Source organism: Strix uralensis, chromosome 2, assembly GCF_047716275.1.
Source record: "Strix uralensis isolate ZFMK-TIS-50842 chromosome 2, bStrUra1, whole genome shotgun sequence".
In the NCBI taxonomy this organism is placed as follows: domain Eukaryota; kingdom Metazoa; phylum Chordata; class Aves; order Strigiformes; family Strigidae; genus Strix; species Strix uralensis.
This window is the reverse complement of record NC_133973.1, coordinates 7081362-7104886: the sequence shown is the minus strand read 5'-3', so window position 1 is coordinate 7104886 and position 23525 is coordinate 7081362. Positions and strand designations below refer to the sequence as shown.

Genomic DNA, 23525 nt, shown 5'->3' with positions numbered 1-23525 from the left:
AACTGACCAAAGCCTGCTGCAGCGTTCTCTGAAACAGTGCTTCCTTTTTACCATTAGAAAGGAAATGAATTGCCTTAAAGAGACATTATAAAAACAGACAACGCACTCTTAGGATAGAAAACATTCTCCTACACCAAGCTCGCCTATTAGAATGACCAAGTTCAGCAGGGGTAGTGGTTTACATGAGAATATGAGTGCTGCATAGGGGACTGTAGGGAGATTTATTGCTGCTATGCTTTTGTCCTCTTAGGTACTACCGAGACAAATGCTTGGCTTAGTTTGAGGGAATTTTATACGTCGCTCCACAGCAGCCTTCATTTGAACTCCTGCTTGTGGATGTCAGGATCAGGCAGCAGCAGTTTGCTCAAAGTGTGGACCTGCTGGTGCTTCCTGCAGTCTCACCTAGAGACCACATTTTCACCTTCTGTTTCTTCTTGACGTTCCTGTGTAAGGTTGGTGGGTGGCATGACAGCTCCTCTGTGCTGCAAGCAAGACTGGCTCTGGTGTTCCCTAAAGGACATGGAGGCAGATGCTGGAATGGACTGTACGGCCCAGAGCAGTGTCAATGAGCAACAAGGCCAAGGCCCACCAGACCCCTGACCACCAGGAACAACTCAAAGAAATTCAGAGCTATTGCATGGGTCTGGGATTTGCAGACTAAAACATAATTTAGCAGCGTCTAAAAAGTTTACCAACTCTGCATTCTGTGTCAAGGCGTAGTAAATTTTTAACTATATTGTCTTCTTTTACTTGACTTTATCGTAAAACAAGGCCTTCACAATCTGATATTTTGCTGTAGAATGGGCATGTCTAAGAGTATCATTTTAGAAAAATCAAAGCTTGTAGATTTTGGCCTGTGTTTGAGAATTGCTATACATGGACTAAGTGGATAGCTTAGTATCTGTGCAATCCACTGTCCCATCACAGACGTGTCCCTAATCTGCTGGTCCAGGAACATTGTAATCTTCCAACTTTATTAGTGCTTACTGTGAAAAAGGTACTTTAGGGCAATGGCTGGCTGGTGTTAGGAGGATGCATTTTCTTAGCCTTGTCACAAGGAGAAGAAGGGATTGGGGGGGTGTAGTGGAGATGAGAAGACAGTAAGAGAGAAGTAGTGAAGGGAAAATTCCCAATAGCATTGAGAACAAACAGTATCATGGTACTGGAATGAATAAATGCCACAACATTGCAGAGCATGGAAGTTTTAGGTAGGATAAAATACAGTTTTACAGAGGGAGATGTTTAACTGGGCAATCAGGCAAAAGAAGCTATCCAGGAGTAAGAAGAGAACAGATCCTTTTGTCCCGAAAAGAAGTCTGATTTAGAAAAGGGGTTTCTGGAGTCTGCCCTGTTACCCAGACTGATGATAACTGCAGCAGGGAAAAGCAAAGGCATGCTCAATATTTAACTGGACCTTTTGCTGTCTAAACATAGAGTAGTTGTGACCAAAAAGCCACAAAAACCCATGTGCTTCTCATGTGAAAAATTAATACATTTATTACCGTAATGTGCCTGTAAGCTCAAAATGCCTAAATGGTGGCAGCTCTGGGAAAGAGTCTGTACTTTACTCAAGGAAAGCTTCTGCCCTTCAGGGTGAGAGACACTGTTCCCACCTGGAAACATTTTCCTCTCTCTTCTAGTTACACATTGACAAGAGGCAACAAGACTTAAATAATTAACTTTGGACAGCTGTGCTGAATCAAACTCTGAATAAACACAACTTCTCAGAGTGGGAAACAGTTTTAAGATACTTTAACCAAGGTATGAAGATAACCACCTTAAGTGGCCTCAATGTTTCTTTGTATTCAAACCTGACAAAGAAAATATCTCCTATTTCAGTAGTACCAAAATCCTTCTGGTAGAAGGGAGAAAGTGATAGTAAACTCTTCTTATATGATCTTCAAGATCAGAAAGACTTCCTTGTAGTATTCCTTGCTATATTGGACAACACATGAGTTGGGCAATTAATGAGAAACAAACATTTAGTCTCATTTTCCCTTTAGTGTTAGACGTTTCCTCAGCTGAAATTGATGAGTGAATTATATATTTAAAGGCCATAGAAATTTGCACCATATGCCGAAGGAAAATGTTTATATTTGGTTCCATTTTGTAGATAAACTACCCTTGTAAATAGACTGATTCCCTGTCTTTACTACATCCTCCAGCAATGTTGGGATGCAGCAGGGTTTGATTAGTCCTTAACCCACATGTTTATAATCTCTCTGAGCATGATTTTTTTGGAAGATTTGACCTTGCTTGAATTTGCATCGGAGATGTTGACAACAATCAAATACAGAAAGCTGGACAGAGTGTAGACAAGGGGGCATGACACTTTGGTACACATTGACACAGACTTAATCCAGATTGTAGAAAACTTCCAAAATCTTAGAAAAGTTGTAGGATGGGCTTGTTCAATAGACTCAGCCTGATTGAATCCTGTGAGCTCTTCTTTCAAGCTCACTCACGAAATAGCTTTCTATTTCCCTCAGAAAATGCTTTCTGCAGCCTCTTTCACAGAGATATAGGTGCTGCCTCTGCAGCTCCATGGTAGTTGATCATGGCAACACACCAGTACAGCAGGGTACAGATCTGATGTGTGGATCTTAGTCTGTGATTCTGTGATGTCCCACAACAACTTCAATTGAAAGCAGCCTCTGGAGGTCTCTGACCCAACCTCTTCTCAAAGCAGTGTCAGATCAGACGAGGTTGCTCAGGACCTTGCCCAGTCAAGCTCTGAATATCTCTAAGAACGGAGGTTTCACAAACCCTCTGCTGCAGTGTCTGACCACCCTCGTGGTGCATATTTTCTACTAATTTCTAGCTGGAATTTTCCTCATTGCAACTTGTGCCCATTGTTTTTCACCCTTTTACTGCATGCATCTGAGAAGTTGGGCTGCATCTTCTCTGTTCTCTCCAATGGAGGAGTAAAAGATAGCGACATAATCCTCCCCTCCCCCTACCTTTAGCCTTCTCAGGGCTGAGCACACCCAGTTGTTTCAGTCTCTTCTTGTACATCCTTGAAGTCCACCAAAGTGTGCAATGTGATATAATTCCTGAGTCTTATCTGCTGGGCTGTCAGTCTGCTGGCAAAGTTTATTATTACTGGAACAGAGAGGAAGGCCTCCATGTGAAGGCCTCACTGCAGACACTGTTATCTCTGCAAGAAATTAAGGTCTAAACAGAGTGAGCTAACAGTGCTAGCTTCTCTCTTCTGCCTCCTTAAGGGTTTATGCAGAAGGTCGCTTCTGGATAGCGTGGGTCCTCCCACGTGTGCCAGGGAAGTGGGCACCAGGGCCTCTGCCAGTTGCAAAGCAGCCACCACAGGGGGTCTGCACCGCTGTGAGCTGGCTCTTTGCCCCAGAAGTGGTCCTCTGCCGCAGGCAGTGGCTTGCCCTTGAAACCTCAACTGAAGAGCGGCTTTATCATTCACGCCCAGGATGCGCATGCCCGATTCTGTAGTGATACTTTGATACTGATCTGTGGCACAGTACTCGCACAAACCTGACCAGCAAAATCTTTCCTTCCCCTTACTCCCAGGGGCATGCAGAACTATCCAGGTGCATTGCCCCAGTTTTGCAATACATGCTGATCTGAAAGGGGAGAAGGGGCTAGGAGGATATTCTATATCATTGTATAGTTTGAAAAATCAGATAGAAAAATTGTATGGCTGTAAAGGGCCAACAGCAAGAGACGGGACTGGAGAACAAGATATTTCAGCTCTGTGATGCTGCTCATTCCAAATGCCTGCAGTCCTGGACCACTCTTGACCTTCATTTCACTTGCAAGTGCTCCTTGCTTCTTCAAATCTGGCTCCAGATTTGCTCCACTAGACATCCAGATCACAGGAGTTGCAAATTAGCAGCCTCTGCAAACATTTCTGGTTTAAGATGTTTATGCCATCTTACATAACAAACCTATACATCAGCTTGATCAAAGGCTGCAATTTGTCTTGCTACCTTTAGTAGGGTTCACATGTCCCTCAGCTCCACCTGCCCTCCTGTCCTCCACCCTCCAACTTCAGTGCCATGGGAACATCAGAGAAAGTGATCACAAAATTGTGCTTATTTTCATGATGTGGCATTGTCTTTCCTTCAAAACAGATATCGATCTCATGGTACTCAACAATGGTGTAAATGAAGCCACCACAAGTCAGCTCAGCAGTGCAGACAATTTGCATGACAATTGTTTCCGCTCCAGAAGACATCTCTGAGTTTTCTTAAGGAGGCTTTCCTCCTTGAAAGATTTCCTTCACAATTGTAACAATGACATGCTTTCCAGCATCTTGTTTTGTTGGCTTTAAATGAAAACTGAGACTCTGGAGCCTGAAATGAGAGGTTTTGCTGCCTCAGCAGGGCAGCCTTGAGCACTACCTCTGCTCTGATGACCACAGACTACTGTGAGGAGTGGCATGAGCAGAGCAGCCATGCCATGCATGGAGCACTGACAGAGTCTGACTGCAAGTGAAAGGTATCTAAGTGAAATGCAGGTGAGAAATGGATGATTTTTCAGTACCTGGATTGCTCCAAACAAGATGGATTTCTTTCAGTGAATGGGCATGTAGAGTAAGGAGCAAAGGCCTTAATAGTCATCTACCAGGGAGACAAAGGAGCTCATTTTCATGGAAAAGGAGCTTAAATGCAGTTGTCCCAGCCTCTCACTATCTACTTTCCCATTTCACAGCATCAGCTCCAGAAGACAGCAGCTAAATTCAGGCGCCTACTCACTCTCACACTTCACATGCCCATGTCTAGGTCCTCTAGATCATCCAGAAACAGATCTAAAAAAATCCAAATGCTCAAAGTGAAGTCACTGAGATGTATCAGAGGAAGCATGCTGGAAATCCTGCTCCTCTCCAGAGTTTAGCCAGATGTCTCAGGTCTGCCAGGAGGCTCATTCAGCCACTGCCATTTGCATAACCTGGAAGCCTCTCTTCTAGCAAGTTTAGGACCTAACAAGCCTCATTTTGTTCTTCTGAGATACGTGCAAAAGGAAGTGCTGCTGCTGCCCCCCCACCCCTTCCCCTTGTACACCAGGAGCCAGTGGGCAATGTGCTCAGCAGGAATTGGGGGAGCACACATGCCTTCTCCTCTGTAGAAAAAGGAGCATTTCTTCTCTGCCAGGAAAGAGCTTTGACTGAAGAAGCTCATAGGCAGTTTCATGGGAGGAGAGCTGGCACTTTCTTGTTGAAACTTGGCCACACAGCACTCCGAACCACGTTCTGCTCGGGTGGTGCAGGCAACTCCTGCCCGCACCAGCAGCCGGTGCTGGCTGCGCTCATCCATGGGCAGAGATCAGGGCACCGGGTGAGTTATTTATGCACTGCCACAAACTTGTGCTGTGCATTTAGAAGCAGTGGGCAAGACACCTGCCCCCCACCTCCCCCACATCCCCCCAAAAAAAGGGTAGCTGGGGTGCCTGTTAGCTGATGCATCTTGTTTCTGTACCTGCCATGAATATATCCAGGAAAGCCCAAGCTGTGGAATGTATCATCCACAACACTTACTGTCTGGGGCAGGAAAGGTGGGTAGCTTGAATTGCAGTCAGACTTGGTAGGACAACCAAGTGGAGGAAGCAAGGGACAAAGTTTTCCATGTCTGGTTGCCCGATGTAACAGAGCTTGGGAGTAAGGCCCAACACGGGCAATGCCACAGAACAGCCAGTTTAAATTAAGCAAGTATTTAAGCAAGTAACAATTACCCAAAGTGTTAAAGAACTCATTGGTCTCAATAAAAGCAGAGAACAGCCTTTACTAACATAGAGCCTTTCCTAATCTCCTCAGAAGTTTCCTGAAGGCCTTATCAGCTACTTATTTCACATTCAATGTTTGCACCTCCTTTTTCTCTCTTCAGTCTGGTTAGGACCTCAGCATGAGCTGCCTCTCTTCGGTGGGCATTGCAGGAGGCTGTTCACAGCTTTGAGAACTGAACTAGGTGTCGGCCAATCTCTGAGACGCTGGCACAGCCTGAAATAAATAGAGAAATGAAATGTTGGTGAGAGAGGAAGGTCTGTGGATGAAACTTGTAAGGCCCCCTCTCTGAATCATGGTCTAGTCTTGTATAAGCCATGTGGGGATAGGTTGGTACTTCAACAGCTCACATGCAGGAGCCCTACTCCTCAGTGGCATCTTCAGCCTTGAGGTTAGGCACTGGGCTTCCTGCACAAAAAGAGTTAGAATACGAAAAAAAAGGGATCTTTATAACAAGCTGAGCAGGAAGCCTTCTGATCCAGCCAGAAGTGAAAGGTAAATAGAAAAGACGCAGGGATTGCCATGTGTCAAGTGACCAGAGGTGGAGATTTGCAGTGCTGTTTCATTTAGTCAAATCTGCATGGAATTCCACAGCCCTGCCAAAAAGGTCCCAATGTGCTACTCTTGCCAAGTTCATCCCTTCTGCATGTGAAGAAGTATGACAGCCTCCTGGGAAAACACTTTGTAGGAATCTTTACTAGTTGAAAAAGTAACCCAAAACCCCAGCCTATTAAGGTATGCCCAATAGGATTTCAGTTCCAGTCTCCCAGTCAGCGTTACTATCCACTTCAGTTCATGGTCACTAGAGCATGAAAACCTTTAAAACATGATTTGAAGTGGGATAAGACCCTTTGCTGATGTCCAGATACTTCTGCACTGAACCTGCATGTCGTACTTTTTCATGTGTGAAACTGGAATTTGCACTGGGCTGTGCAAATTTGCTGTTCAGTGAGGGGGGCCAAACATGGCAACTACAGGTAGGAACAGAAGTGAGAAATGCAGAATGAGGAGCAGCAGTAAAAGCTTGGAGGAGACAAGGAGGCTTTTAAAGCATGTGGAATGCAGAAATTTGAACCTGGACCAAAAGACTGTATTCTCTAATCCATTTTTTCAGAACTTTCATGCAGAAAAAAAATTGGTTGCATTTTACCCTGGTAAAGGTTAAATTAAATACTGGAAAACATATGCAATTCCCAGAACAGAAATTCCAAGTTTTGCTCAGCTCTACTTAGCAGTTTTGCAGATCAGAAAGCTGCTTTAACCTACTTCCTACTTGCAAGCTTCAATGCTCTGTCACCTGAAATGCCAAATGGTTTCACAGGAAGGAAAGAATCACCTTAAATATAGCAAGTAGAACCAACACAGCTCACATGGATTCCCTTTTTGTGACCCATCCATCAGGCTTCTGATTTCAGATGGCTTGCAAAACCTTTGCATCACCAACTACAAACAACCTGCAAAACGCTTACCAGCTAAGGCCATCGACAAGCGAAACTCATCCTGCAAAATCCTCAAAACTTCTTGAAGACCTTCTTCACCCTGCTCGAACAAAGAAAGCAGTCAGGGTAAAAGGAGCACTGGCACAGAACAATGCTGCAGGATGCTTGCACTGTGAGAGCTGGGACAGTCCCTTAAGTTCCTGCCAATTCCAGTCTCTCATACAGATGGATGATTAAAATTATATGATGGATGTGCTCAGTTCGTCAAAGATTAATTTAGATGCTTTTCCTTTTGTGATATATCTGAACAGGGAAAGAAAACAAAGCTGTTTTTCACTTCTGACATTTTCTAGCTGGTTTTTGTTCTTAGCTTTCAGTTAACCTCCATCAATGGGCTTGTTGTAAAATGTCAAGCCTTACAAAGCTGACAGTATTTTATGAAGTAATGAGAGTTTTATATATGGTACAGCTTTAAAAACTTTAGTTTACTCAGATACCAGACCGAATCTTTAAAAATAGTACATTGTGCATTTTCCTCTGAGCAAATAACACCAAAAAGTTCAAAATCCAATAAAATGTACATATGATTTTGATCTTACTGTAAAATATTAGAGGCTTTTTTCTTTTTTTCTCTTATTTTTTGTTTTTTATTTATTGTAATGAAGAATGCTATGGGTGCAGACAATGCCAGCGCTTGTTCATGCCCTTCCTCCCTTGTATGCTAGGGCAATGTCACTGAGATACATCTTTAGGAATACTCTATGGAATATAATACAAAAGCACAGCTGAACTCAAAAAATCTTATCTCCTTTCTGTTTGCATTGTGGAAAAAATGCAGGCAATTCACAGCAACACCCTTTTCATGTTAGGCCTCTTTTCTCTGTTCACTGGCAACAGAAAGAGTGCTGCCAAGTCTTCCAGGTTTCTCACAAGATTCAGGTGGTTTCTTGCTTAAAGCCTAGCTGCTGGAATCCACAGCAGTCACACCACTGGACAGGAGTGTCATTTAAAAGACAGGAAGTGATTCCAGACCATAAAAATATTCTTTTTTTCTTCTAGAGAAAGCTTGAAAGTCCAATCCAGAGGCTAAAAAGCAAAAATTTAGCAAACAACTGGTATAACTACATTTTAATTTTAATTATATTATGTTAACCTTCTGCATCAGAGGCCTAATTCATGACTCTGGATCATATGTTAGTAGCTAAGGAGCAGCAAATCTGGAACTGAGATAGTAGTGGCACACTCAAGCAGTTGTGCTCAGCCTTGTCCAAACTGTTTCAGACATCAGCAGGATCAAGCTCTACATGTACTTCTGAAGAATTCATAACACCACTATGAAACTGCTGTATCAAAACCATATATTGTTTCCAATTAAGCTGATAACAAATAAAATTGTCAGACTTGTCTTTGTGGCCAATAAGCCTGCCTCAAATTTTCAAAAGCACTGGTGGTCCTGACTCCTACAGTATTTTAGCACCAAATTACAACACCAAGAAATCAGGTTCCACAAACCAATGTTACCAGCTTCAAAATCATATTTGAAATCATAAAATTCAGTGGTATTTTTAAATCACAGAAAATGTCTGGGTTTGATTCAGTTTGGGGTGTTTCCACTCAAAATCCAGCAAAACAATAAAAAAAATGGGTAAGATTCTTCAATGGTGAAGACTGCCTCTATGCCTTTTAAATAACAACAACAGAGTGTTGGAGAGTATGAGAAGTAGACATACAAACTCAAAGCTCCTTACTCACCTTGTAAGCCAGACCCCATAAAGCCGGTCTTCCAATAAAGACACATTTTGCTCCAAGTGCCAGTGCTTTTAACACATCGCTTCCTTTTCGTATTCCACCATCTAAATAAACTTCGACTCTGCCTTGTACTGCCTCCACAACCTCAACCAGAGCATCAATCTGCAAAGAAGCAGCCACTCTCACCTTGAAGTCAGCTTTTGATTCCAAGAGAAAGAGGAGATATTCCAAAGAGACAGGCAGGCATGAAATACTTTAGTAGCATACCTTCTCAAAATAAAATGTGACAATGCATCACAAATAGCTCAGCACCAAAAGCTGCAGGATAAACTGCAGCTCCCTGTTCTGTTTGCTAGATAGTTGATTCCATTTTCCAGTGCTCTGCTTATACTGATACTCTTTGCTAGCACTTCTGATAAGTGAAAAAGTAATGTTTTCACTTGCTTTCTAAAAGATTTTTTAAATAAATTTCAATGGAAATAATTGCTGCTAATATCTTTCATTTGAGACAATGATGAATGTTTGTGAAAAAGGCTGATGTCCAACTTCTCCCTGCAGCTGTCCAAATTTTCTAAACTTACATTTCAACCTAATCCTGGTGACCACCTGTCGGAAGTCTCCTCAAGCTCCCTAAAGCATCTGTGAAGGATTTCATTTGCTATGTAGTACAGTCAAAGTATAATTTCCTCCAGGCTAAGTCTCCTGATGCCCTAAGGTCTTTTCTGTAGGGCACAGGGCAGTGCCAGGCTGGTAGATGCTGACTCTGGCCCCAGAGGCAGTATAACCAGTGGCAGGGCATTGCACTAGACCTAATTAACTCTCCTTCACAGCAAACCCAAAGGTCTCTTTTCTGCAGTGTCTTATACTCTTTTGCTTTCTTTTCATCTTTTTTAAGTAGAGCAGCTATAACTAAGATTGCTAGGTTGATTTTCCCGATTGGTCATAATTTCTTTTCAGAATTTCAGACCGAAAACTTTCAGGCTGAAATTTTCCAGGGGTAGCTCAGAAAGAGCAGGGACAATAGCTTTTGCTGCCAGGCTTGGAACCAGAGGAGTAGCAGAGCTGAACTAGGTATGTACTGGTTTGTCTGTGTATGTAAAGAAACTTCTAAGGCAGAAGAGAAGTTTAGTGTGGATGTCATTTCCATTATTAAGTCCTTGGCATTTAGATTCATTTTTTTTTATTCACTATTGTCAGCCTTGACATAGAAGAAAATTGCTTGGTACCTATTTTTATTGTACAGAGGAAAACAGAGAAAAGAAAGTCCATAAGATACTATGCAATACAGAACTGTAAAATAAGAACAATTGGAAAAACTGACAGAAGCCCAATTAAACGCGTGAAATACACATACATCCAAACAACCCACGATTTCTTTGTACAGATTAAAAACCAGGAGATTTTTTCACTGGATAAGTTATCCTTTTGCTGGCTCATGAAAGTTGATAAATTCCCATTTAGAGTTGAATCTGTAAATATGCAAGCAGACCTCTCACTAAATCTAGCTGCGTTGTTTGTGCACGTTTTGGCAGATGTGAGCAATGACAATACATTGTGCTCTCATTTGTACATTTTTGGTTCCAGAGCTTCATTTTATTTTTGCTGCAGTGCGCAAAGAGTCCATGTGCACTGCCTCAGCTAATGAAGACACAGGCAGAAACTTTTACTAACTTAGGCCAGTAGTTTATCTGCAGTTATGTGGGTTCAGTGCCACTCACAGAACCCTCCCAAGAAGCTGAGAAAATACTTCAGGGGATAGTCCATGTCAAGACATCCATCGTACCAGTTTAAAGCTAAAGTACATCTGCACACATCCACAGCCACACAACGAACACACACATCCACCAGAAGCATATATACAAACACGAGCATAGAGATACCCAGGTTAGCACAAATGTGCATATGATACGATGCACTCATGGGGCATCCGTTTTCTCACTTACAGTGGCAGGTCCTCCATCCAGTTGCCTTCCACCATGATTGGACACAATAATTCCCTGAACTCCATGTCTCACTGCCAGCTCTGCATCTTCTTTCGTCAAGATGCCTTTGATGATGATGGGCAGGTGGGTCAGGCTCCTCAGCCAGTAGATATCGTTCCACGTGACCGAAGGATCCAAGCTGTTGGGTGGCAGTCCGTACTCAGAACGGTCATCTCCCTACGGCCATAAGACAGAAGGAAACCTCATCTGAGCTGTAATAATGCAGAGGCCCCTTGAAGTCTTTCCCTGCCCTAGAACAGATTAATTAAACTTGCTAACAGACGTGTTCATCAGCTCCAGAAAGCATGTGTCTCTGGAGGAGAATAATTACAATGGGGATGGAGATCAGTGTCTCTAGGGCAGCTGGACTGGGATTTTGAAGCCAGAACCCAGGTTGGCAGGAGGTCAAGCCAGGATGCTGAAGAATCAGAAGGGGAGAAGATACACCCTGGGTACAGCAGATGCTAAAGCAGCAGTTACCCAGTGGTTTTGTCTCATGTGGTACATGCCAGCATGGTGAATGAAAGGACAGGCTCATTTTACAAACCTCAAAGGCTCCTTCCAAGTTCTTCAGTTGCATGTGGGGAGGAAGGCGGAAACCATTGCGGACATCATCACGTCTTTTGCCCGTGTAGGGCAGATCCACGGTGAGGACGAGGCCCTGGAAACCCAAGGCCTCCGCCTGTTGGACTAGCTGCTGGGAAACCGCCCTGTTGCGGTGGATGTAGAGCTGGAACCACCGGAGGCTGCCGGGGGCGGCCGCAGAGATCTCCTCCAGTGTGCAGGTGGAGTATGTGCTGGCAATGTAACAGATGTTCATTGCCTTGGCCGCTTCGGGAGGTGTTGGAAAATAATCAGAATCAAAGTCATTTGAACGGTCTTGCCAGACATCAGGTACAAAATTATGTACTGTTTGCAGAGACCACCTGAACTCCTGTTCTACTTTACTTACCAAACACAGCACTCTACCAATTGGCAAATATGCCATCAGGGTTAAAAATGGCTGTATTTACCACGCAGTGTTGTAGGATCATGGTTCAGAAAACAGGAAAGGTAATTTACCAAGTGGTGCTTTCATTTTGCAACTATTTTTTTTTAAACTTTACGACTGTGTACTTGCAGGAATGCGCTGTCAAACGCATTCAGTGTTCAGAGAAAATGGAAACACAGGAAAAAAGATATTTCCAAGGGTCAGCTCTCCAAACCCACCACAGGATTTTGGAGGAGAGGTTACGCTTTTCTCCAAGGGAGACACTGTTCTTAACAGTAACAAGAAATTTCCAGGCTGAGTCCCATCCACCAATTTATGTCCTATCTAGAGCCCACAGCACTGAGGACCTGTGTGGCCCTTGGTGTACACCAGAAATGTGTCCACAGTCTCTGTCTTAAGTTTGCAGCAGCCTCCATGGGGCTGATCTCATAATAGTGGTAGCTGGAGAAGTAGAGCAATGTCGATATGGCTTCTCACACACTCTGTGTCACAAGACCCAAGTGGGTCATCCACAAAAAGGGGTGTCAGAAAGTAGGAAAGGAGTTTTCCCCTTCAAGCCTGAAGATTTTGTTCAGTCACACTTCAAGACCTCCTAACAGGCCTTCCTAACAGGCTTTTCCACAAGCCCCTTTTTGCTACACAGCAATAAAGCAGAAGAGTACCTCTGGCTGTGCTTTTCTCTCCATCAGGCCATGCCAGCTGGTGGAAGCCGGTCGGGGCAATTCCTACAGGAAAGCTGATTTCAGTCCCCAGGAGCTTAGTCCTAATGTCCATCATGGATACATCCCGCAGCATACGTGGCCGGAAATGAATTCTGTAAGGCAAAAAACCCTCTTCAGGATGAGCTCTTCAGTGGCTTTTCTGAAGTTTCGTGGAAACTAGATTTCCGTTTACCTATTGCAATGCAGGAATCTGAGCCAATAAACAGCATATAACAAAGGCTCTTTGTCCTTTCTGTTCACTTTTAGAGATCAATTCAGACAGCAGTTCAGCCACTTCCACTTTTCTTTAACCCCATACTCCTGCTTAATGGCCACAGTACATCATTTCTGCACTTCACCATGAGTATGTCTGTCCTCACTGAACGCTGTGCCTGCCCTCACTGTCTGCAGCATGTTCCCCAAATCCCATCCTACTTACATGTAGGCTTCCTGCTGTTCCCCAAATGCTCCCCACTGCCTCTCATTCTATTATAGCTACTCACCCCCTTTCCTGTCATACCATACCATACCATACCATACCATACCATACCATACCATACCATACCATACCATACCATACCATTTGCCTGTACCCTCAGCATCCATTATGCCTCATACAGTCTGTGTCATATTCCGACTAGCAACAGAGCATACAGCATATGTCAGTCAGGTAGATGCATTTTGCCTGGGGACTACCTTGAAAGGGCAAGGTGGTAGGTATCTTTGCTTGTGAGTTCCAAACACTTGCACAAAACCAGTTTAAGATCTAGCAGTACAACACCCCTTATTTGCTCCTCACATTACCTTTTATATGCCAGGATATTTTCATCTCGGGTGCTACAGTCATCTGCTCCAGCTGCAAAAAAATCCCAAGCAATCTTGGGTAAATACTTTTTAGCATAAGCTTCAAAGTCTGAAAGACACACCATAGCCATTGCCAAGAGAGGGTCTGGGAACCTTGAAGAAAAGAATAACAGAGCAGAAATTAGATCCCTGAACTGTCATTCTCTCTTCCGGGGGCTCTAATGTCACGTAATGCAAACCGTGGACCCATCTGTATTGTAGAAGAGTTGCTGAGAGCTTGTCTCAGTCCATCTTGCCATTCAACCTCTCCCCTAATATGAGGAAAACTTGCAGATGCAGCCATAAGAGTAGGAAGAAGCCTCTTCCTCTGTGCCTCTATTCTGTCTTAAATAGGCCTGAACAGGACATTTTAGGTCCTCTGCTATTTTAAGACACAGCAATTGTGTAATTCTGTCATAAATTCCATCTTAAAACCAGCTGGGTTATTTGTTCTACTAATTTCCCTCAAAGGTTGTCCCAGAACATCATTTGCTGGATTACTCGTTAGGATGGCTCCCTGACTGAAAAACTATGGAGCACAGTGACTAAATTCAAGCTCATGAAATGTGGAAACAAGTAAATATGGAGTTTACACCTAAACTGATCCAGCATGAATGCATTGTAAAACTGTGTCAAGACTCTGAGTACAAGTCACTGTCAAGGCCAGCGCTGCAGAAAAACAAAGTATTGTCTACAGATCTTAATTTCTCTTTTGTAACAAATATCTCTGGGTGTTTGCATCACATGCTGGAGCACTGATACATACTAAAATAGGAGCATACAAAATTTGGACAAACTATGAGAAAACACTTGCAAAAAACAAATTCCACAATGTGAAACATGATTCTAAGAACTACTCTCCATCTTTCAGGGAACAGAAGTGACACGTGACCCAGATGTCTAATTAAACCAACATAAATGCTGCATAGCAAATGCCTGCACATGCTTTTGAGCCAGCCAGGACTAAACACTATGCAAATTAATGTTTCAGCAAACCATGCCCGTGTGCAAGTAAATATGTACAAAACACAGACAAAATCAATTTGCTAAATTGTTTCTTGCAATTACTTCCACAGCTCCGATTAAAATAGGCATTTTGCAAGGTACATGAAAACATGAAGTTTTAAACCAGCTGTGGTTTGGTTCTAATTTTTCTAAAAATGTACGGGAAGAAGTAAATATCCTAGTTTTCAGGGTTAGCCTCCCACAGCAGATTAGCAGGGGTTGCAAGCTTTACCAAAACCAGTCCCATGTGTCCAATGTTGTACACTTCTGGCACAGATAAACACATTGGTTATGTACACAGATCCAACCTGTCAAACTGCAGACATAGGTATGTCTCACTGACTGAGGTGCCTGTGTATACACTTGAAAATTACGACTCATAATTCTCTGCTAGGAAAGAGCCCAAAATGAGAGACTCATTGGAAGATGAAGAAGAAATGTGACTGATTTCTTCAGTATTGTTTTGTCTCCTCTGACAGACATTAGGTAGCAAGTGGTAAAAGTATCCCAAGCCCTCTCTGTATGCCTTCAACACATCAAGCACTGCCGATAGCACAAGTCTTCATATACCATACATCATGTATCATGACTTCTGCTTTTCCAAGAAAAAGGTCAAAGCCAGCAAGGACAAAAAGATAAACCAAGTCCTCTCATGGCAGAAAAAATGGGAAATTTAAACAACCGAGGCCCATTGTCTCCCAGTTCAGACCTCAGTCCAGACTTACTTTGGGTTTCAGGGGACTTGTGGGTGAGATCCTCTCCTTCAAGTTCTCCTGCAAACAGGATGTAGAGGAGGTCTTTTCACTGAGTAGCCACTGTTTTTTCTGAAGTCAATAAGCAACCACCAAAGATTAAAGCTCAATCCTGCAGCAAACTTTGTACTGTTTGTATAACACCAACTTTGTTTTGCTATCAGATGATTAAAAGGTCCTTCCAGCAACGCAATTGCTTGGGACACAGCACTGGAGCTGTGCTCTTTGGCAGTGGCTGAAGACTGTGCATTCATTTAGGGAAGCAAGAGTATCTCAGGAGTTTTGACTGAATCCCTAAACTGCTGGTAACTTGCTGCTGAATGTGCTACAGATCCAACCAAAATTATGATCTACAGACAGTGTGAGTTGTTACAGCCCACAGGTACAGAGCCTTGAATCTTTACCACTACATGTGGAAGAGACTTTTTTTCTTCCTACAGTATACGAACAAGTAAAGTTCCCTTTGTCTTCTGACATTTTTAAAGGGCTATGAGTGCTCTTGTGATCCAGTTGCTCTCCCACTGGCCTTGCAGATTCCTTCCTTTGGTTCCCCACCCAGCCATCTCCCCGGAGGACCACCAATACTCTCCCTTTACAGTGCTTGGAGCTGGTGAGACTTCTCTGTGCTTCCCTCCGTCTCCCCTGCTATGCATTACAAACCAGGACTGAGGTGCCAACAGATTTATGATATTAACTTAAATTTGTAATATATTAAAAGTAAACACTGGACAGTTTTATTTGTCTTTTGTTTTTTTTAGCCTTTAGGGTTCATGTTTTCAATTTTTCCATGCAAACATGAGAGATTGAAACTTTGATTTTTACTAACTGAAAATTGAGATATCTTTCTCATAAACATATGATATCAGATGCAGAGGATGAGGCAGAAACTTGAGAAAACATTCCCAAAGTTTTACCAGTATCGTTGCCCTCCCAGCATAAGCAGCCCTGCTGGGGCAGGAAGTGAGCCAAAGGATTGGGAAGGAGCTGGAAGCTGAACGGAGCTGCAACTTTAGGACCTGGTCCAAGAGGTTGGTCTGATCCAGGACTGCAGATCTGATGTTCCTGACAGAAGAAATCCTAGGACACCATTTTTGCAGCTGTAGTGAACATCTATTCTTCTGCTAAATGTATTCACAAGACCCTGCCCAAACTCTATCAGGCATGATCATCTATACTGTTGTCTTTTGAAACTTTTTTAAATGCAGCCTTCAGAGTTCACTGTCCACCAAGAGCACTGTGAAACTAACTTCTGGCATCCAGCTATGGATGATACAGGTGTCACGAATGAGACAAGGGTGTCCAGGCTTAGCTAGGGTGGCCATGACCGCCTCAGTTCGCTTTCTGGACCGGGACTGGCCACGCAGCAGACCGCCTTCAGGTCACTTCTGAAGAGAAGAGCAAAGTGCCATCTCTATCTGCACACAACGGAGTGCATCCCTGGGAAGGGAAGGAAAATCCTTCGCTTGTTCTCCCTCCACTAGATGTCAGCTTTGGGTCATGTATATCAATCTATGTGGGTAATAACAACAGGGAAAAAAATCAGTACTTGATGGCCTGCCAAGCACTGTGGCCTTAAAACTGATATGATCATATCACAAGAGTGCCTGCTAATATGTTTGGAAATCTTCATTCCCTGTGTTTTACTCTTAACATTTGCTGGTGCACAGCATAGCAATAAATGTAGCTGAATCTGGTCTGGCCTGATCTTCATTTCAACCTACAAGTTATCTGCAGGCTCCTCTGTCATATTTCTCATTATGCTGATGTCAGTACTCACCTACTTTAGGGATGCACATTGCAGCCAACTCACCAAACCATAAAGTTTATGGTTCCATGGTTATCATAATTTCACATGAATTAAAAATAGTCTGTGACTACTGTAGTTGATAGTTCAGAGAGGAGAGGGGAAAAATCTCTACTTTTGTCCTGTGGCTTTTAAGAGACAGTATTTTACATCTAGATATATTCTCTTCCTTCAGCAATGGACTCAGTTCAAAGTTGCAATGACTTCTTGTCCTATAAGTAGTATTTTCTCTGATACTACTTACTTCTGATTTAGCTGTGAAGCTCTAAAGTTCTAAGGAAATCAAAATTTGCCACAGAGATAATATCTTTTATTAAAACCCCTGCTATATGCTTGAAAAAAGTGGTCAAGATTTAAAGTTCTAGACCCCTTTCATTGGAGTACAATAAAAGATTTAAAAAGACTCTAAAATTTTGCTGGAAGCCTTGCTGCCTTCTTTTGAGAAGTAAAGAAAATAATATAGGAAATACTCACACAGGTCCAGCCTTGCAGGTAGAGTGTCAGGCAGCCAACAGCCAGGGCTTGATTTCTGCACAGATCTGCACAGCTGGGGGGTTGCAGTTGCTTGCTTTTCAATACTAACATAGTCAAAGGCTTGTGAGTCCAAACACAAAGATCCTGTGTAAATCTCTGCTCCAGTTCCTATTACAATCACGATGCTCATTACTCCAGTTGGTTACATTTGTTTGCTTTTCACAGGTGGCAAATTGCCGTGAGTCAAGCTGACATCTATCTCGCTGATGCATCCACTACTGGTGGGTTCATTCTGGGACTTTACAACACTCGGTGAAGAATCTGGTGAACTCTAAGCAATGTAAATAACTCAGATCACATAACAGTTAGCATACAGTCACCACTGGTTTTCCTTATCAGATGTCTTTCTTAGTCATATGCCCCATGTTTGGAAAGAAAACACTTTTTCCTTGCATGTCAGTCATGCAAGAAAGTTTTCTCAAAATTAAATATTTAAATAGTCATCCCTATATTATAGGTGGAGATGGCAACAAATCTTATATTTAACATTGCCTAACTCTTTTGATTATAAGATCCAGTTTTCAGTTGCTTTTAATTTTGTCATACTTTAACCATTCTAGGCTGAAATTTTCCATCCTCGGTCTCTGTGTTGGGCTGAATTTTTTTGGGAACATTTCACTGAAAGCCAGTCAGCAACTTCCAAGAATGAGGTTAGTGAAAAATATGGTGGTTGGCCCATGCTGGAATGTCTTACAGTGGTTTTACTGCAGTTTAGTGCTTCATGCAGGGGCTTGAAAGTAGCGGGGGCTGATCCCTGGGGGCATCAGCCTGTACTTGCTGGCCATATGAAAATCCAGCCAGATCTGACCTAGCTGTAAATCACTGCTCTCTGCTTGCACATGATCAGCAGAGCTTGTCTGAAATCCAGATGTTATCTTTACTGAAGACTTGCCTAGTGCAAAGTGTGCTTCTGCCCATGGCCAAAGGGACTCAGAAAGCCCCAGATATGAGCAGAGGGCAGAGAGCTGGCTGCCACCCCCTCTCCCACCCCCTATGCCACCTGTGCTTGGATTCAGCCCTAAACAGCACTGGAGGGGAGAAGGAAGAGAAAAATAACGGCTCAAAAGAGGAGCTGCAGGAGAGCACCTAGGGACAAGCAGGGTGGGATGTGCAGAGGCAACAAGGTCAGAGACAGAACACATGGGAGTAAAACAGGCCAGGGACATGCCAGGATGACAGGACTTCAGGGGGAGAAAATAATCAGGAGAAGGGGACAAATGTGGGGAAGAGGCAGAAGGGGAGAGCCTGTAACATACTGGGTAGAAAGAGTTCTAGGAGACTACCAAATATTTGGCTGTTCTTTCTGTAACCACCTCTGTCTCCAAAACCCAGAAGAGAGCTTGATTTATTCTCAGCATTACTCTGCGGAACAGCAAATAGCAACAGAGCCCTTTGGGAAAATGTGTCTCATCTACCCTCAGTGTTAGATTCTCAAAAAGGAAAAGTGTTTCCCTCTAGCAGATGACTCCTCTAGCTCATGCAGCAGGGCTCTGTCCTGCGTGTCTGGAAGTCCAACCATATAAAGTCTCACATCTCCCATGTACTGTCACATGTCATTTCTGAGACTTTTTTTCTGGCTTACCTAATGTGCCAATATGTCACCTAACTACAAGTCTTCCCATAAGGTAGCTGTATCTCGCTTCGACATCTGCATCAGCATTAGAGAAAGGGTCTGAAGCGGATCAGGTTTAGCTGTTGTGCATCAGAGAGCACCAAGCAAAGATCTACTAAACCACTGACAACAGGGCACAGTGAAATCGCAGGATGCAAAAGCAGACTGAGTCTGGAAAGAAACACTGAGTTTGGTAATTCATAACCAGTTAATTGCTAGCAACACTGTGTCGGCACAGCCTCCCTGCTTCCAGTCTGTAAGCACTCAGAGCTCTTCTTGAGGATACCACCCCACTGGTGCTAACCTCTGTGCTCTGCACCCTTGGCTGTAAAATAGAGATGACTTTGTTACTATGTGAAACACTGGTTAAGGACTGTTCTTTTTGGGCTGGGGTCTGCAAAAGCTAGTAGACTTAGACTGCCTGAAATAAGGCAATCCAAGTTCATGGACATGTTGGAAAACCATTCCTCATGGGGACCTATCCCAGTTGCCTCACACTGCCACTATGGCCCTGTGTGTGGAATCTCTTCTTTTTCCTCTAGAGAGTTCAGGTCAGAAAAACAACGATCCTTTTCCCTTGCAAATTGCAGGGATCCTGTCTGTCCTCTCACAAGGGGAAGAGAATCAAGCACAGTGGACTTCCCAAATCACAGGCTGGATATCCAGCTTCATCCCAAACCAAGCCACAACAGGAACTTTCAGCTGACAGCTTCTTTGGTGTAGAGTGTCTACCTATCTCCTGCACCACATCTGTCTTAGCCTCCCTGGACACGGCAGCTCATAGGTGGAGCACCATGTATCCTGCTGTCCATAAATCTGAACCTTCCTACATGTTTAGATTCTCTTAGTAACCTGAAATTTTGTGGTATCCTTTCTTTCAACCCATCCTTACCCTTTTTCTTCATTCCATACCCTTTATCCCTGGAAAAAAGTGGGAGAAACTAGCAGCATGCTTCTGGGTCCTACTGTGTATGTCTGTTCCCTTGCATCCCTTCAAGAGAGGAAGGTCTGGAGTGCTTTGTGGCACAAAGAGAGATGATGCAGTCTTTTCACCAGCTTACCCCTCTTCATAAAGATTCTGGAACTGCAGACTCTGACAAGCCCCTTCACCAGCAGTGCTGGAATCAAGCCAAAAGGGCATTTGGGTGGGAGGAAATATCACAACAGGGTTTGATGTAAAAGACTCACTTACTGTCATGTGAGGAGGCATGGGCTGCAGGTAGCAGGGAGGGAGTGCACAAGCAGGGTCATGGACTGAGCACACAACCATAAAAAGATTTCAGAGAGCAGTTCCAGGGTCATTTAATTATTTCTGGGAAATGCTGAAGGAGGGAGGACAATGACTGTCTATTCTCAGTATGAAAACATACAGCACTGCTCCTCTCAAACACATGTCTAAGACTACTGTCAAGCAAATAACTGCACAAATAAGTACAACCTGCAGTATGTATGTAAGGGTGTGAAGTGAGCAAGAAAAGAGCTAGAGAAGAAGGGCTGCAGATGCTGTGTTTCCCAGAACAGCCTTTGGTCCTCACTAGCTGCTGCCAAAGCTGCCTCCAAAGACACTGAGCTCACACAAGGTGGAGCAGCAGAGGAGCTCAGGCATGACTCAGCTTTGAGTGTTGCCTTTGACTTCCATGGGCGGTTGTCCCTCTTAAAGCCAGGGAGTCAGAGGCAGCTGGATATGACATGAATCATGATACACCCTTATGTAGAGTTGGCTACAGATTATTTTGCTCATAACCTTATCTGGCCTAATAGGCTAGCTAAGCTTGTGTAGATGTCCAGCCTTTCTCTTCTTGTTTTTTAAAGAACTGTTGCACTTGGCAGTGAAAAGACGTAGCTTGCTTAAATCCACAGAGCACATTAAAAATAGAAACAAGAGGTACCCAGGAGCTGCAACCGCCTGAGACAAAAAGCACTCTGGGCTTGATGTCCCACTTCCATTTTATAAGCTGGGCAAAGTCCTGGCAACTTTCATCTGCAGTGGGAGTGACACTGCTATCTGACCACCATTTGAGAATCAGTGAGGACTAAGTCTTTCTCTGCCATTGAATAACTGCCATAGACAGATACAAAAGTAGGGCTGAGAGGAGGCCAGAGAGGCCATCTAGTCCACTCCTCTTCCTGAAATCAGAGTCAGCTATACCTGTGCCCTTCTCCACTCATGGAGCTTCCACTTCCTCTATAGAAGACCAGTTTCATTGATTTGCTGCCCTCAACACAAGGAAAATTTACAGGTCTTTCACCTGGATCTCCCTTCCCGTAATTTAAGTTATTATCCACCCACAGTGGACATGGAAAAAGATTCACTCCTGTTCTCTTTATGTCTGTCTTTAAAATATTTAAAGGTCATTTCTGGGCCACCTCCTCTATTGTCTCTTTTCTAAATCAAGCTATGCAAATTCCTTCAGCTTTTCCTCATGAGCCATGTTTTCTAGACTTCTGGTCATCCCCAACTCTCCTCTGACTCTCCAGCTGTTCCACATCCTTCCTTAATTAAAGCGCCAGAAACCGAACATGATCCTCCAGCTGAGTCCTCTCCTGCCCTTATCTGGAACAAAACAGAAAGAATATGCCAATACTCCTGTTTATTCAGCTGTGATGTTGGAAGAGTATTTTTGTGTTCATTACTCAGCAGTATGTTCCTTACTCATTTCTTCAGATGTGCCATTCCATCCTCAGATAAAGAAAGGAGCCAAACTCTTTTGTTCATCTCTTCCAGACAGAGAAGTAGTCTCATCTCTTTTCCAACTAGGACAAGAGTCAGGCTAAGGATAATAGAAGTCTCAGACCCCAGAGAACAACCACCTATGAAAGAACTCTCATTTTTTGCTAAAAATGTTGAGAGGAAATAGGTGTCATAAAAAGACTCCATCCCAAATACATGACAGAGACACCCTAATACATCCAGGATGTCTCCTCGGAGAAACAGAGACAGATAAAACCTGGTGTGATATATGATATAAAGGAGGCCTTTGAACAACAGTGTCAAGAACAGTCTCTATCATGAAAGATCCACCTCAGCCTTGAGATTTTGTGGTGATGGAAGGGCAGAAAATAAAGGAGATTTTAATGACTCCCAGTCTGAATAAGAATGTGGACTCAAAACCACAACTGAGGGGCTCCTTTTAGGTTTCAAGACTGAATTAGTGTTTAAGCTGAGCCTAGGACTCTGGAATCCCAGAACTGATGCCTTCAGGAAAGTAAAGCTGTGCTGTTGCCTTGGAAGTTGGCTTGTCTATTATTGTTAATGTCTAAACTCCCAGTACAGCTTCAGTCCTGTCGTGAAAGCGGAGGATCTGCTCTCATGAGGCCACAGCATGGAATCAGAGGGCTGCCCTGGTCCCAACAACCCCAGGGCTGACCCGCTTCAGAGGCAGTCCTCTGGCTGACACTAAGTCCAAGAGCAGGGAAGCAGTTGACTTGAGGCAACATGACCATTTGCACATTGATTTGTGGCAACTTTCTACTGAGAGGTTTCTCTGTGTTGCAGCAGCATTGCATGCAGTTTTCAGCTTGGGGGACACACTACAGCCTCTAGATTCCTCCCTGCAATGCTGGACTGTAGCTCATGCACAGCTGATGATTGATAACTAAAGGCAGAAGACATTGTTTTCCTAATAAAACTGCATCCTAGGTTTTCCAGAGTATTTCTCCAGTTTGTCAAGGTCATCTAAAGTCATTTCAAGCCCACCCACTTCAGTGTAACATAGAAATATAATAAATATATTCTCTATTCTGTCATCCATTTGATTAATTAAAAAATTAACAATAGACATCTTAACCAACATATACTTCCAGACTAATAGTGAACTATCAAGGACTACACTCTGAATATACTTTTCAACGAATATTGCACTCACCTGCAAAAATTGTACATAGACAGTATTTCCTTACCTTGCTTCTGAGAAGCTCATATGAGACAATCTTCAAAGCCTTGCTAAAGTTAAGATACATCTTTCTGCTGTTCTTCCCTATCTGAAAATCCTGTCACAGAAGCATATTAGACTGGATTGGTATGATTTGTTCTTGATAAATCCATACTGGTTGCCACTCACCTTGTAGTAAACTTCTGGAGGATCAATGATTGCTTCCCCTGCCTCCTCATTACTGAAAAAAAAAAATAATAAGAGACTACACATTTATCGCTGTATTCCGTGATTCCTCAAAGATAACAGCTAATAGTTCTGGCATTGCTTCAGACAATCCTCCCAGTGTCCTAGCAGGAATTTCATCAAGTCCAGCTGATTTGAAAACATTCAACATATCTAACTCTCTTCCATGATATTGCTTGGTCTTTCAGCAAATTGAAAACATTCTCAGACATTCTTAGCAAAATGAAGGCCCTAGACAGTCATTTTGAA

At 43.3% G+C, this 23525-nt stretch overlaps 1 protein-coding gene across 1 annotated transcript; it reads right to left on the bottom strand.

Moving 5' to 3' along the window:
- Positions 1 to 5727: 5727 nt before the first annotated feature.
- On the bottom strand, positions 5728 to 15271 carry HAO2 (hydroxyacid oxidase 2). The gene is made up of 8 exons (XM_074860853.1): positions 15182 to 15271; positions 13413 to 13565; positions 12570 to 12721; positions 11464 to 11747; positions 10878 to 11093; positions 8938 to 9096; positions 7216 to 7285; positions 5728 to 5962 (listed from the first exon to the last, which is right to left on the bottom strand). Exons 2-8 carry the CDS (start codon positions 13541 to 13543, stop codon positions 5907 to 5909), a joined length of 1068 nt encoding a protein of 355 aa, XP_074716954.1. The 5' UTR covers positions 13544 to 13565; positions 15182 to 15271; the 3' UTR covers positions 5728 to 5906.
- Positions 15272 to 23525: the final 8254 nt, after the last annotated feature.

What these genes read in the sequence shown, in the direction of transcription:
- HAO2 (XM_074860853.1), bottom strand. Translation starts at nt 13,543, where the DNA reads ATGGCTATGGTGTGTCTTTCAGACTTTGAAGCTTATGCTAAAAAGTAT. An exon ending in ACTTGGAAGGAGCCTTTGAG is followed by an intron (nt 11,094 to 11,463) that starts GTTTGTAAAATG and finishes TTATGGCCGTAG; the next exon opens with GGAGATGACCGTTCTGAGTA. An exon ending in TATGGGGTCTGGCTTACAAG is followed by an intron (nt 7,286 to 8,937) that starts GTGAGTAAGGAG and finishes TTGTTCGAGCAG; the next exon opens with GGTGAAGAAGGTCTTCAAGA.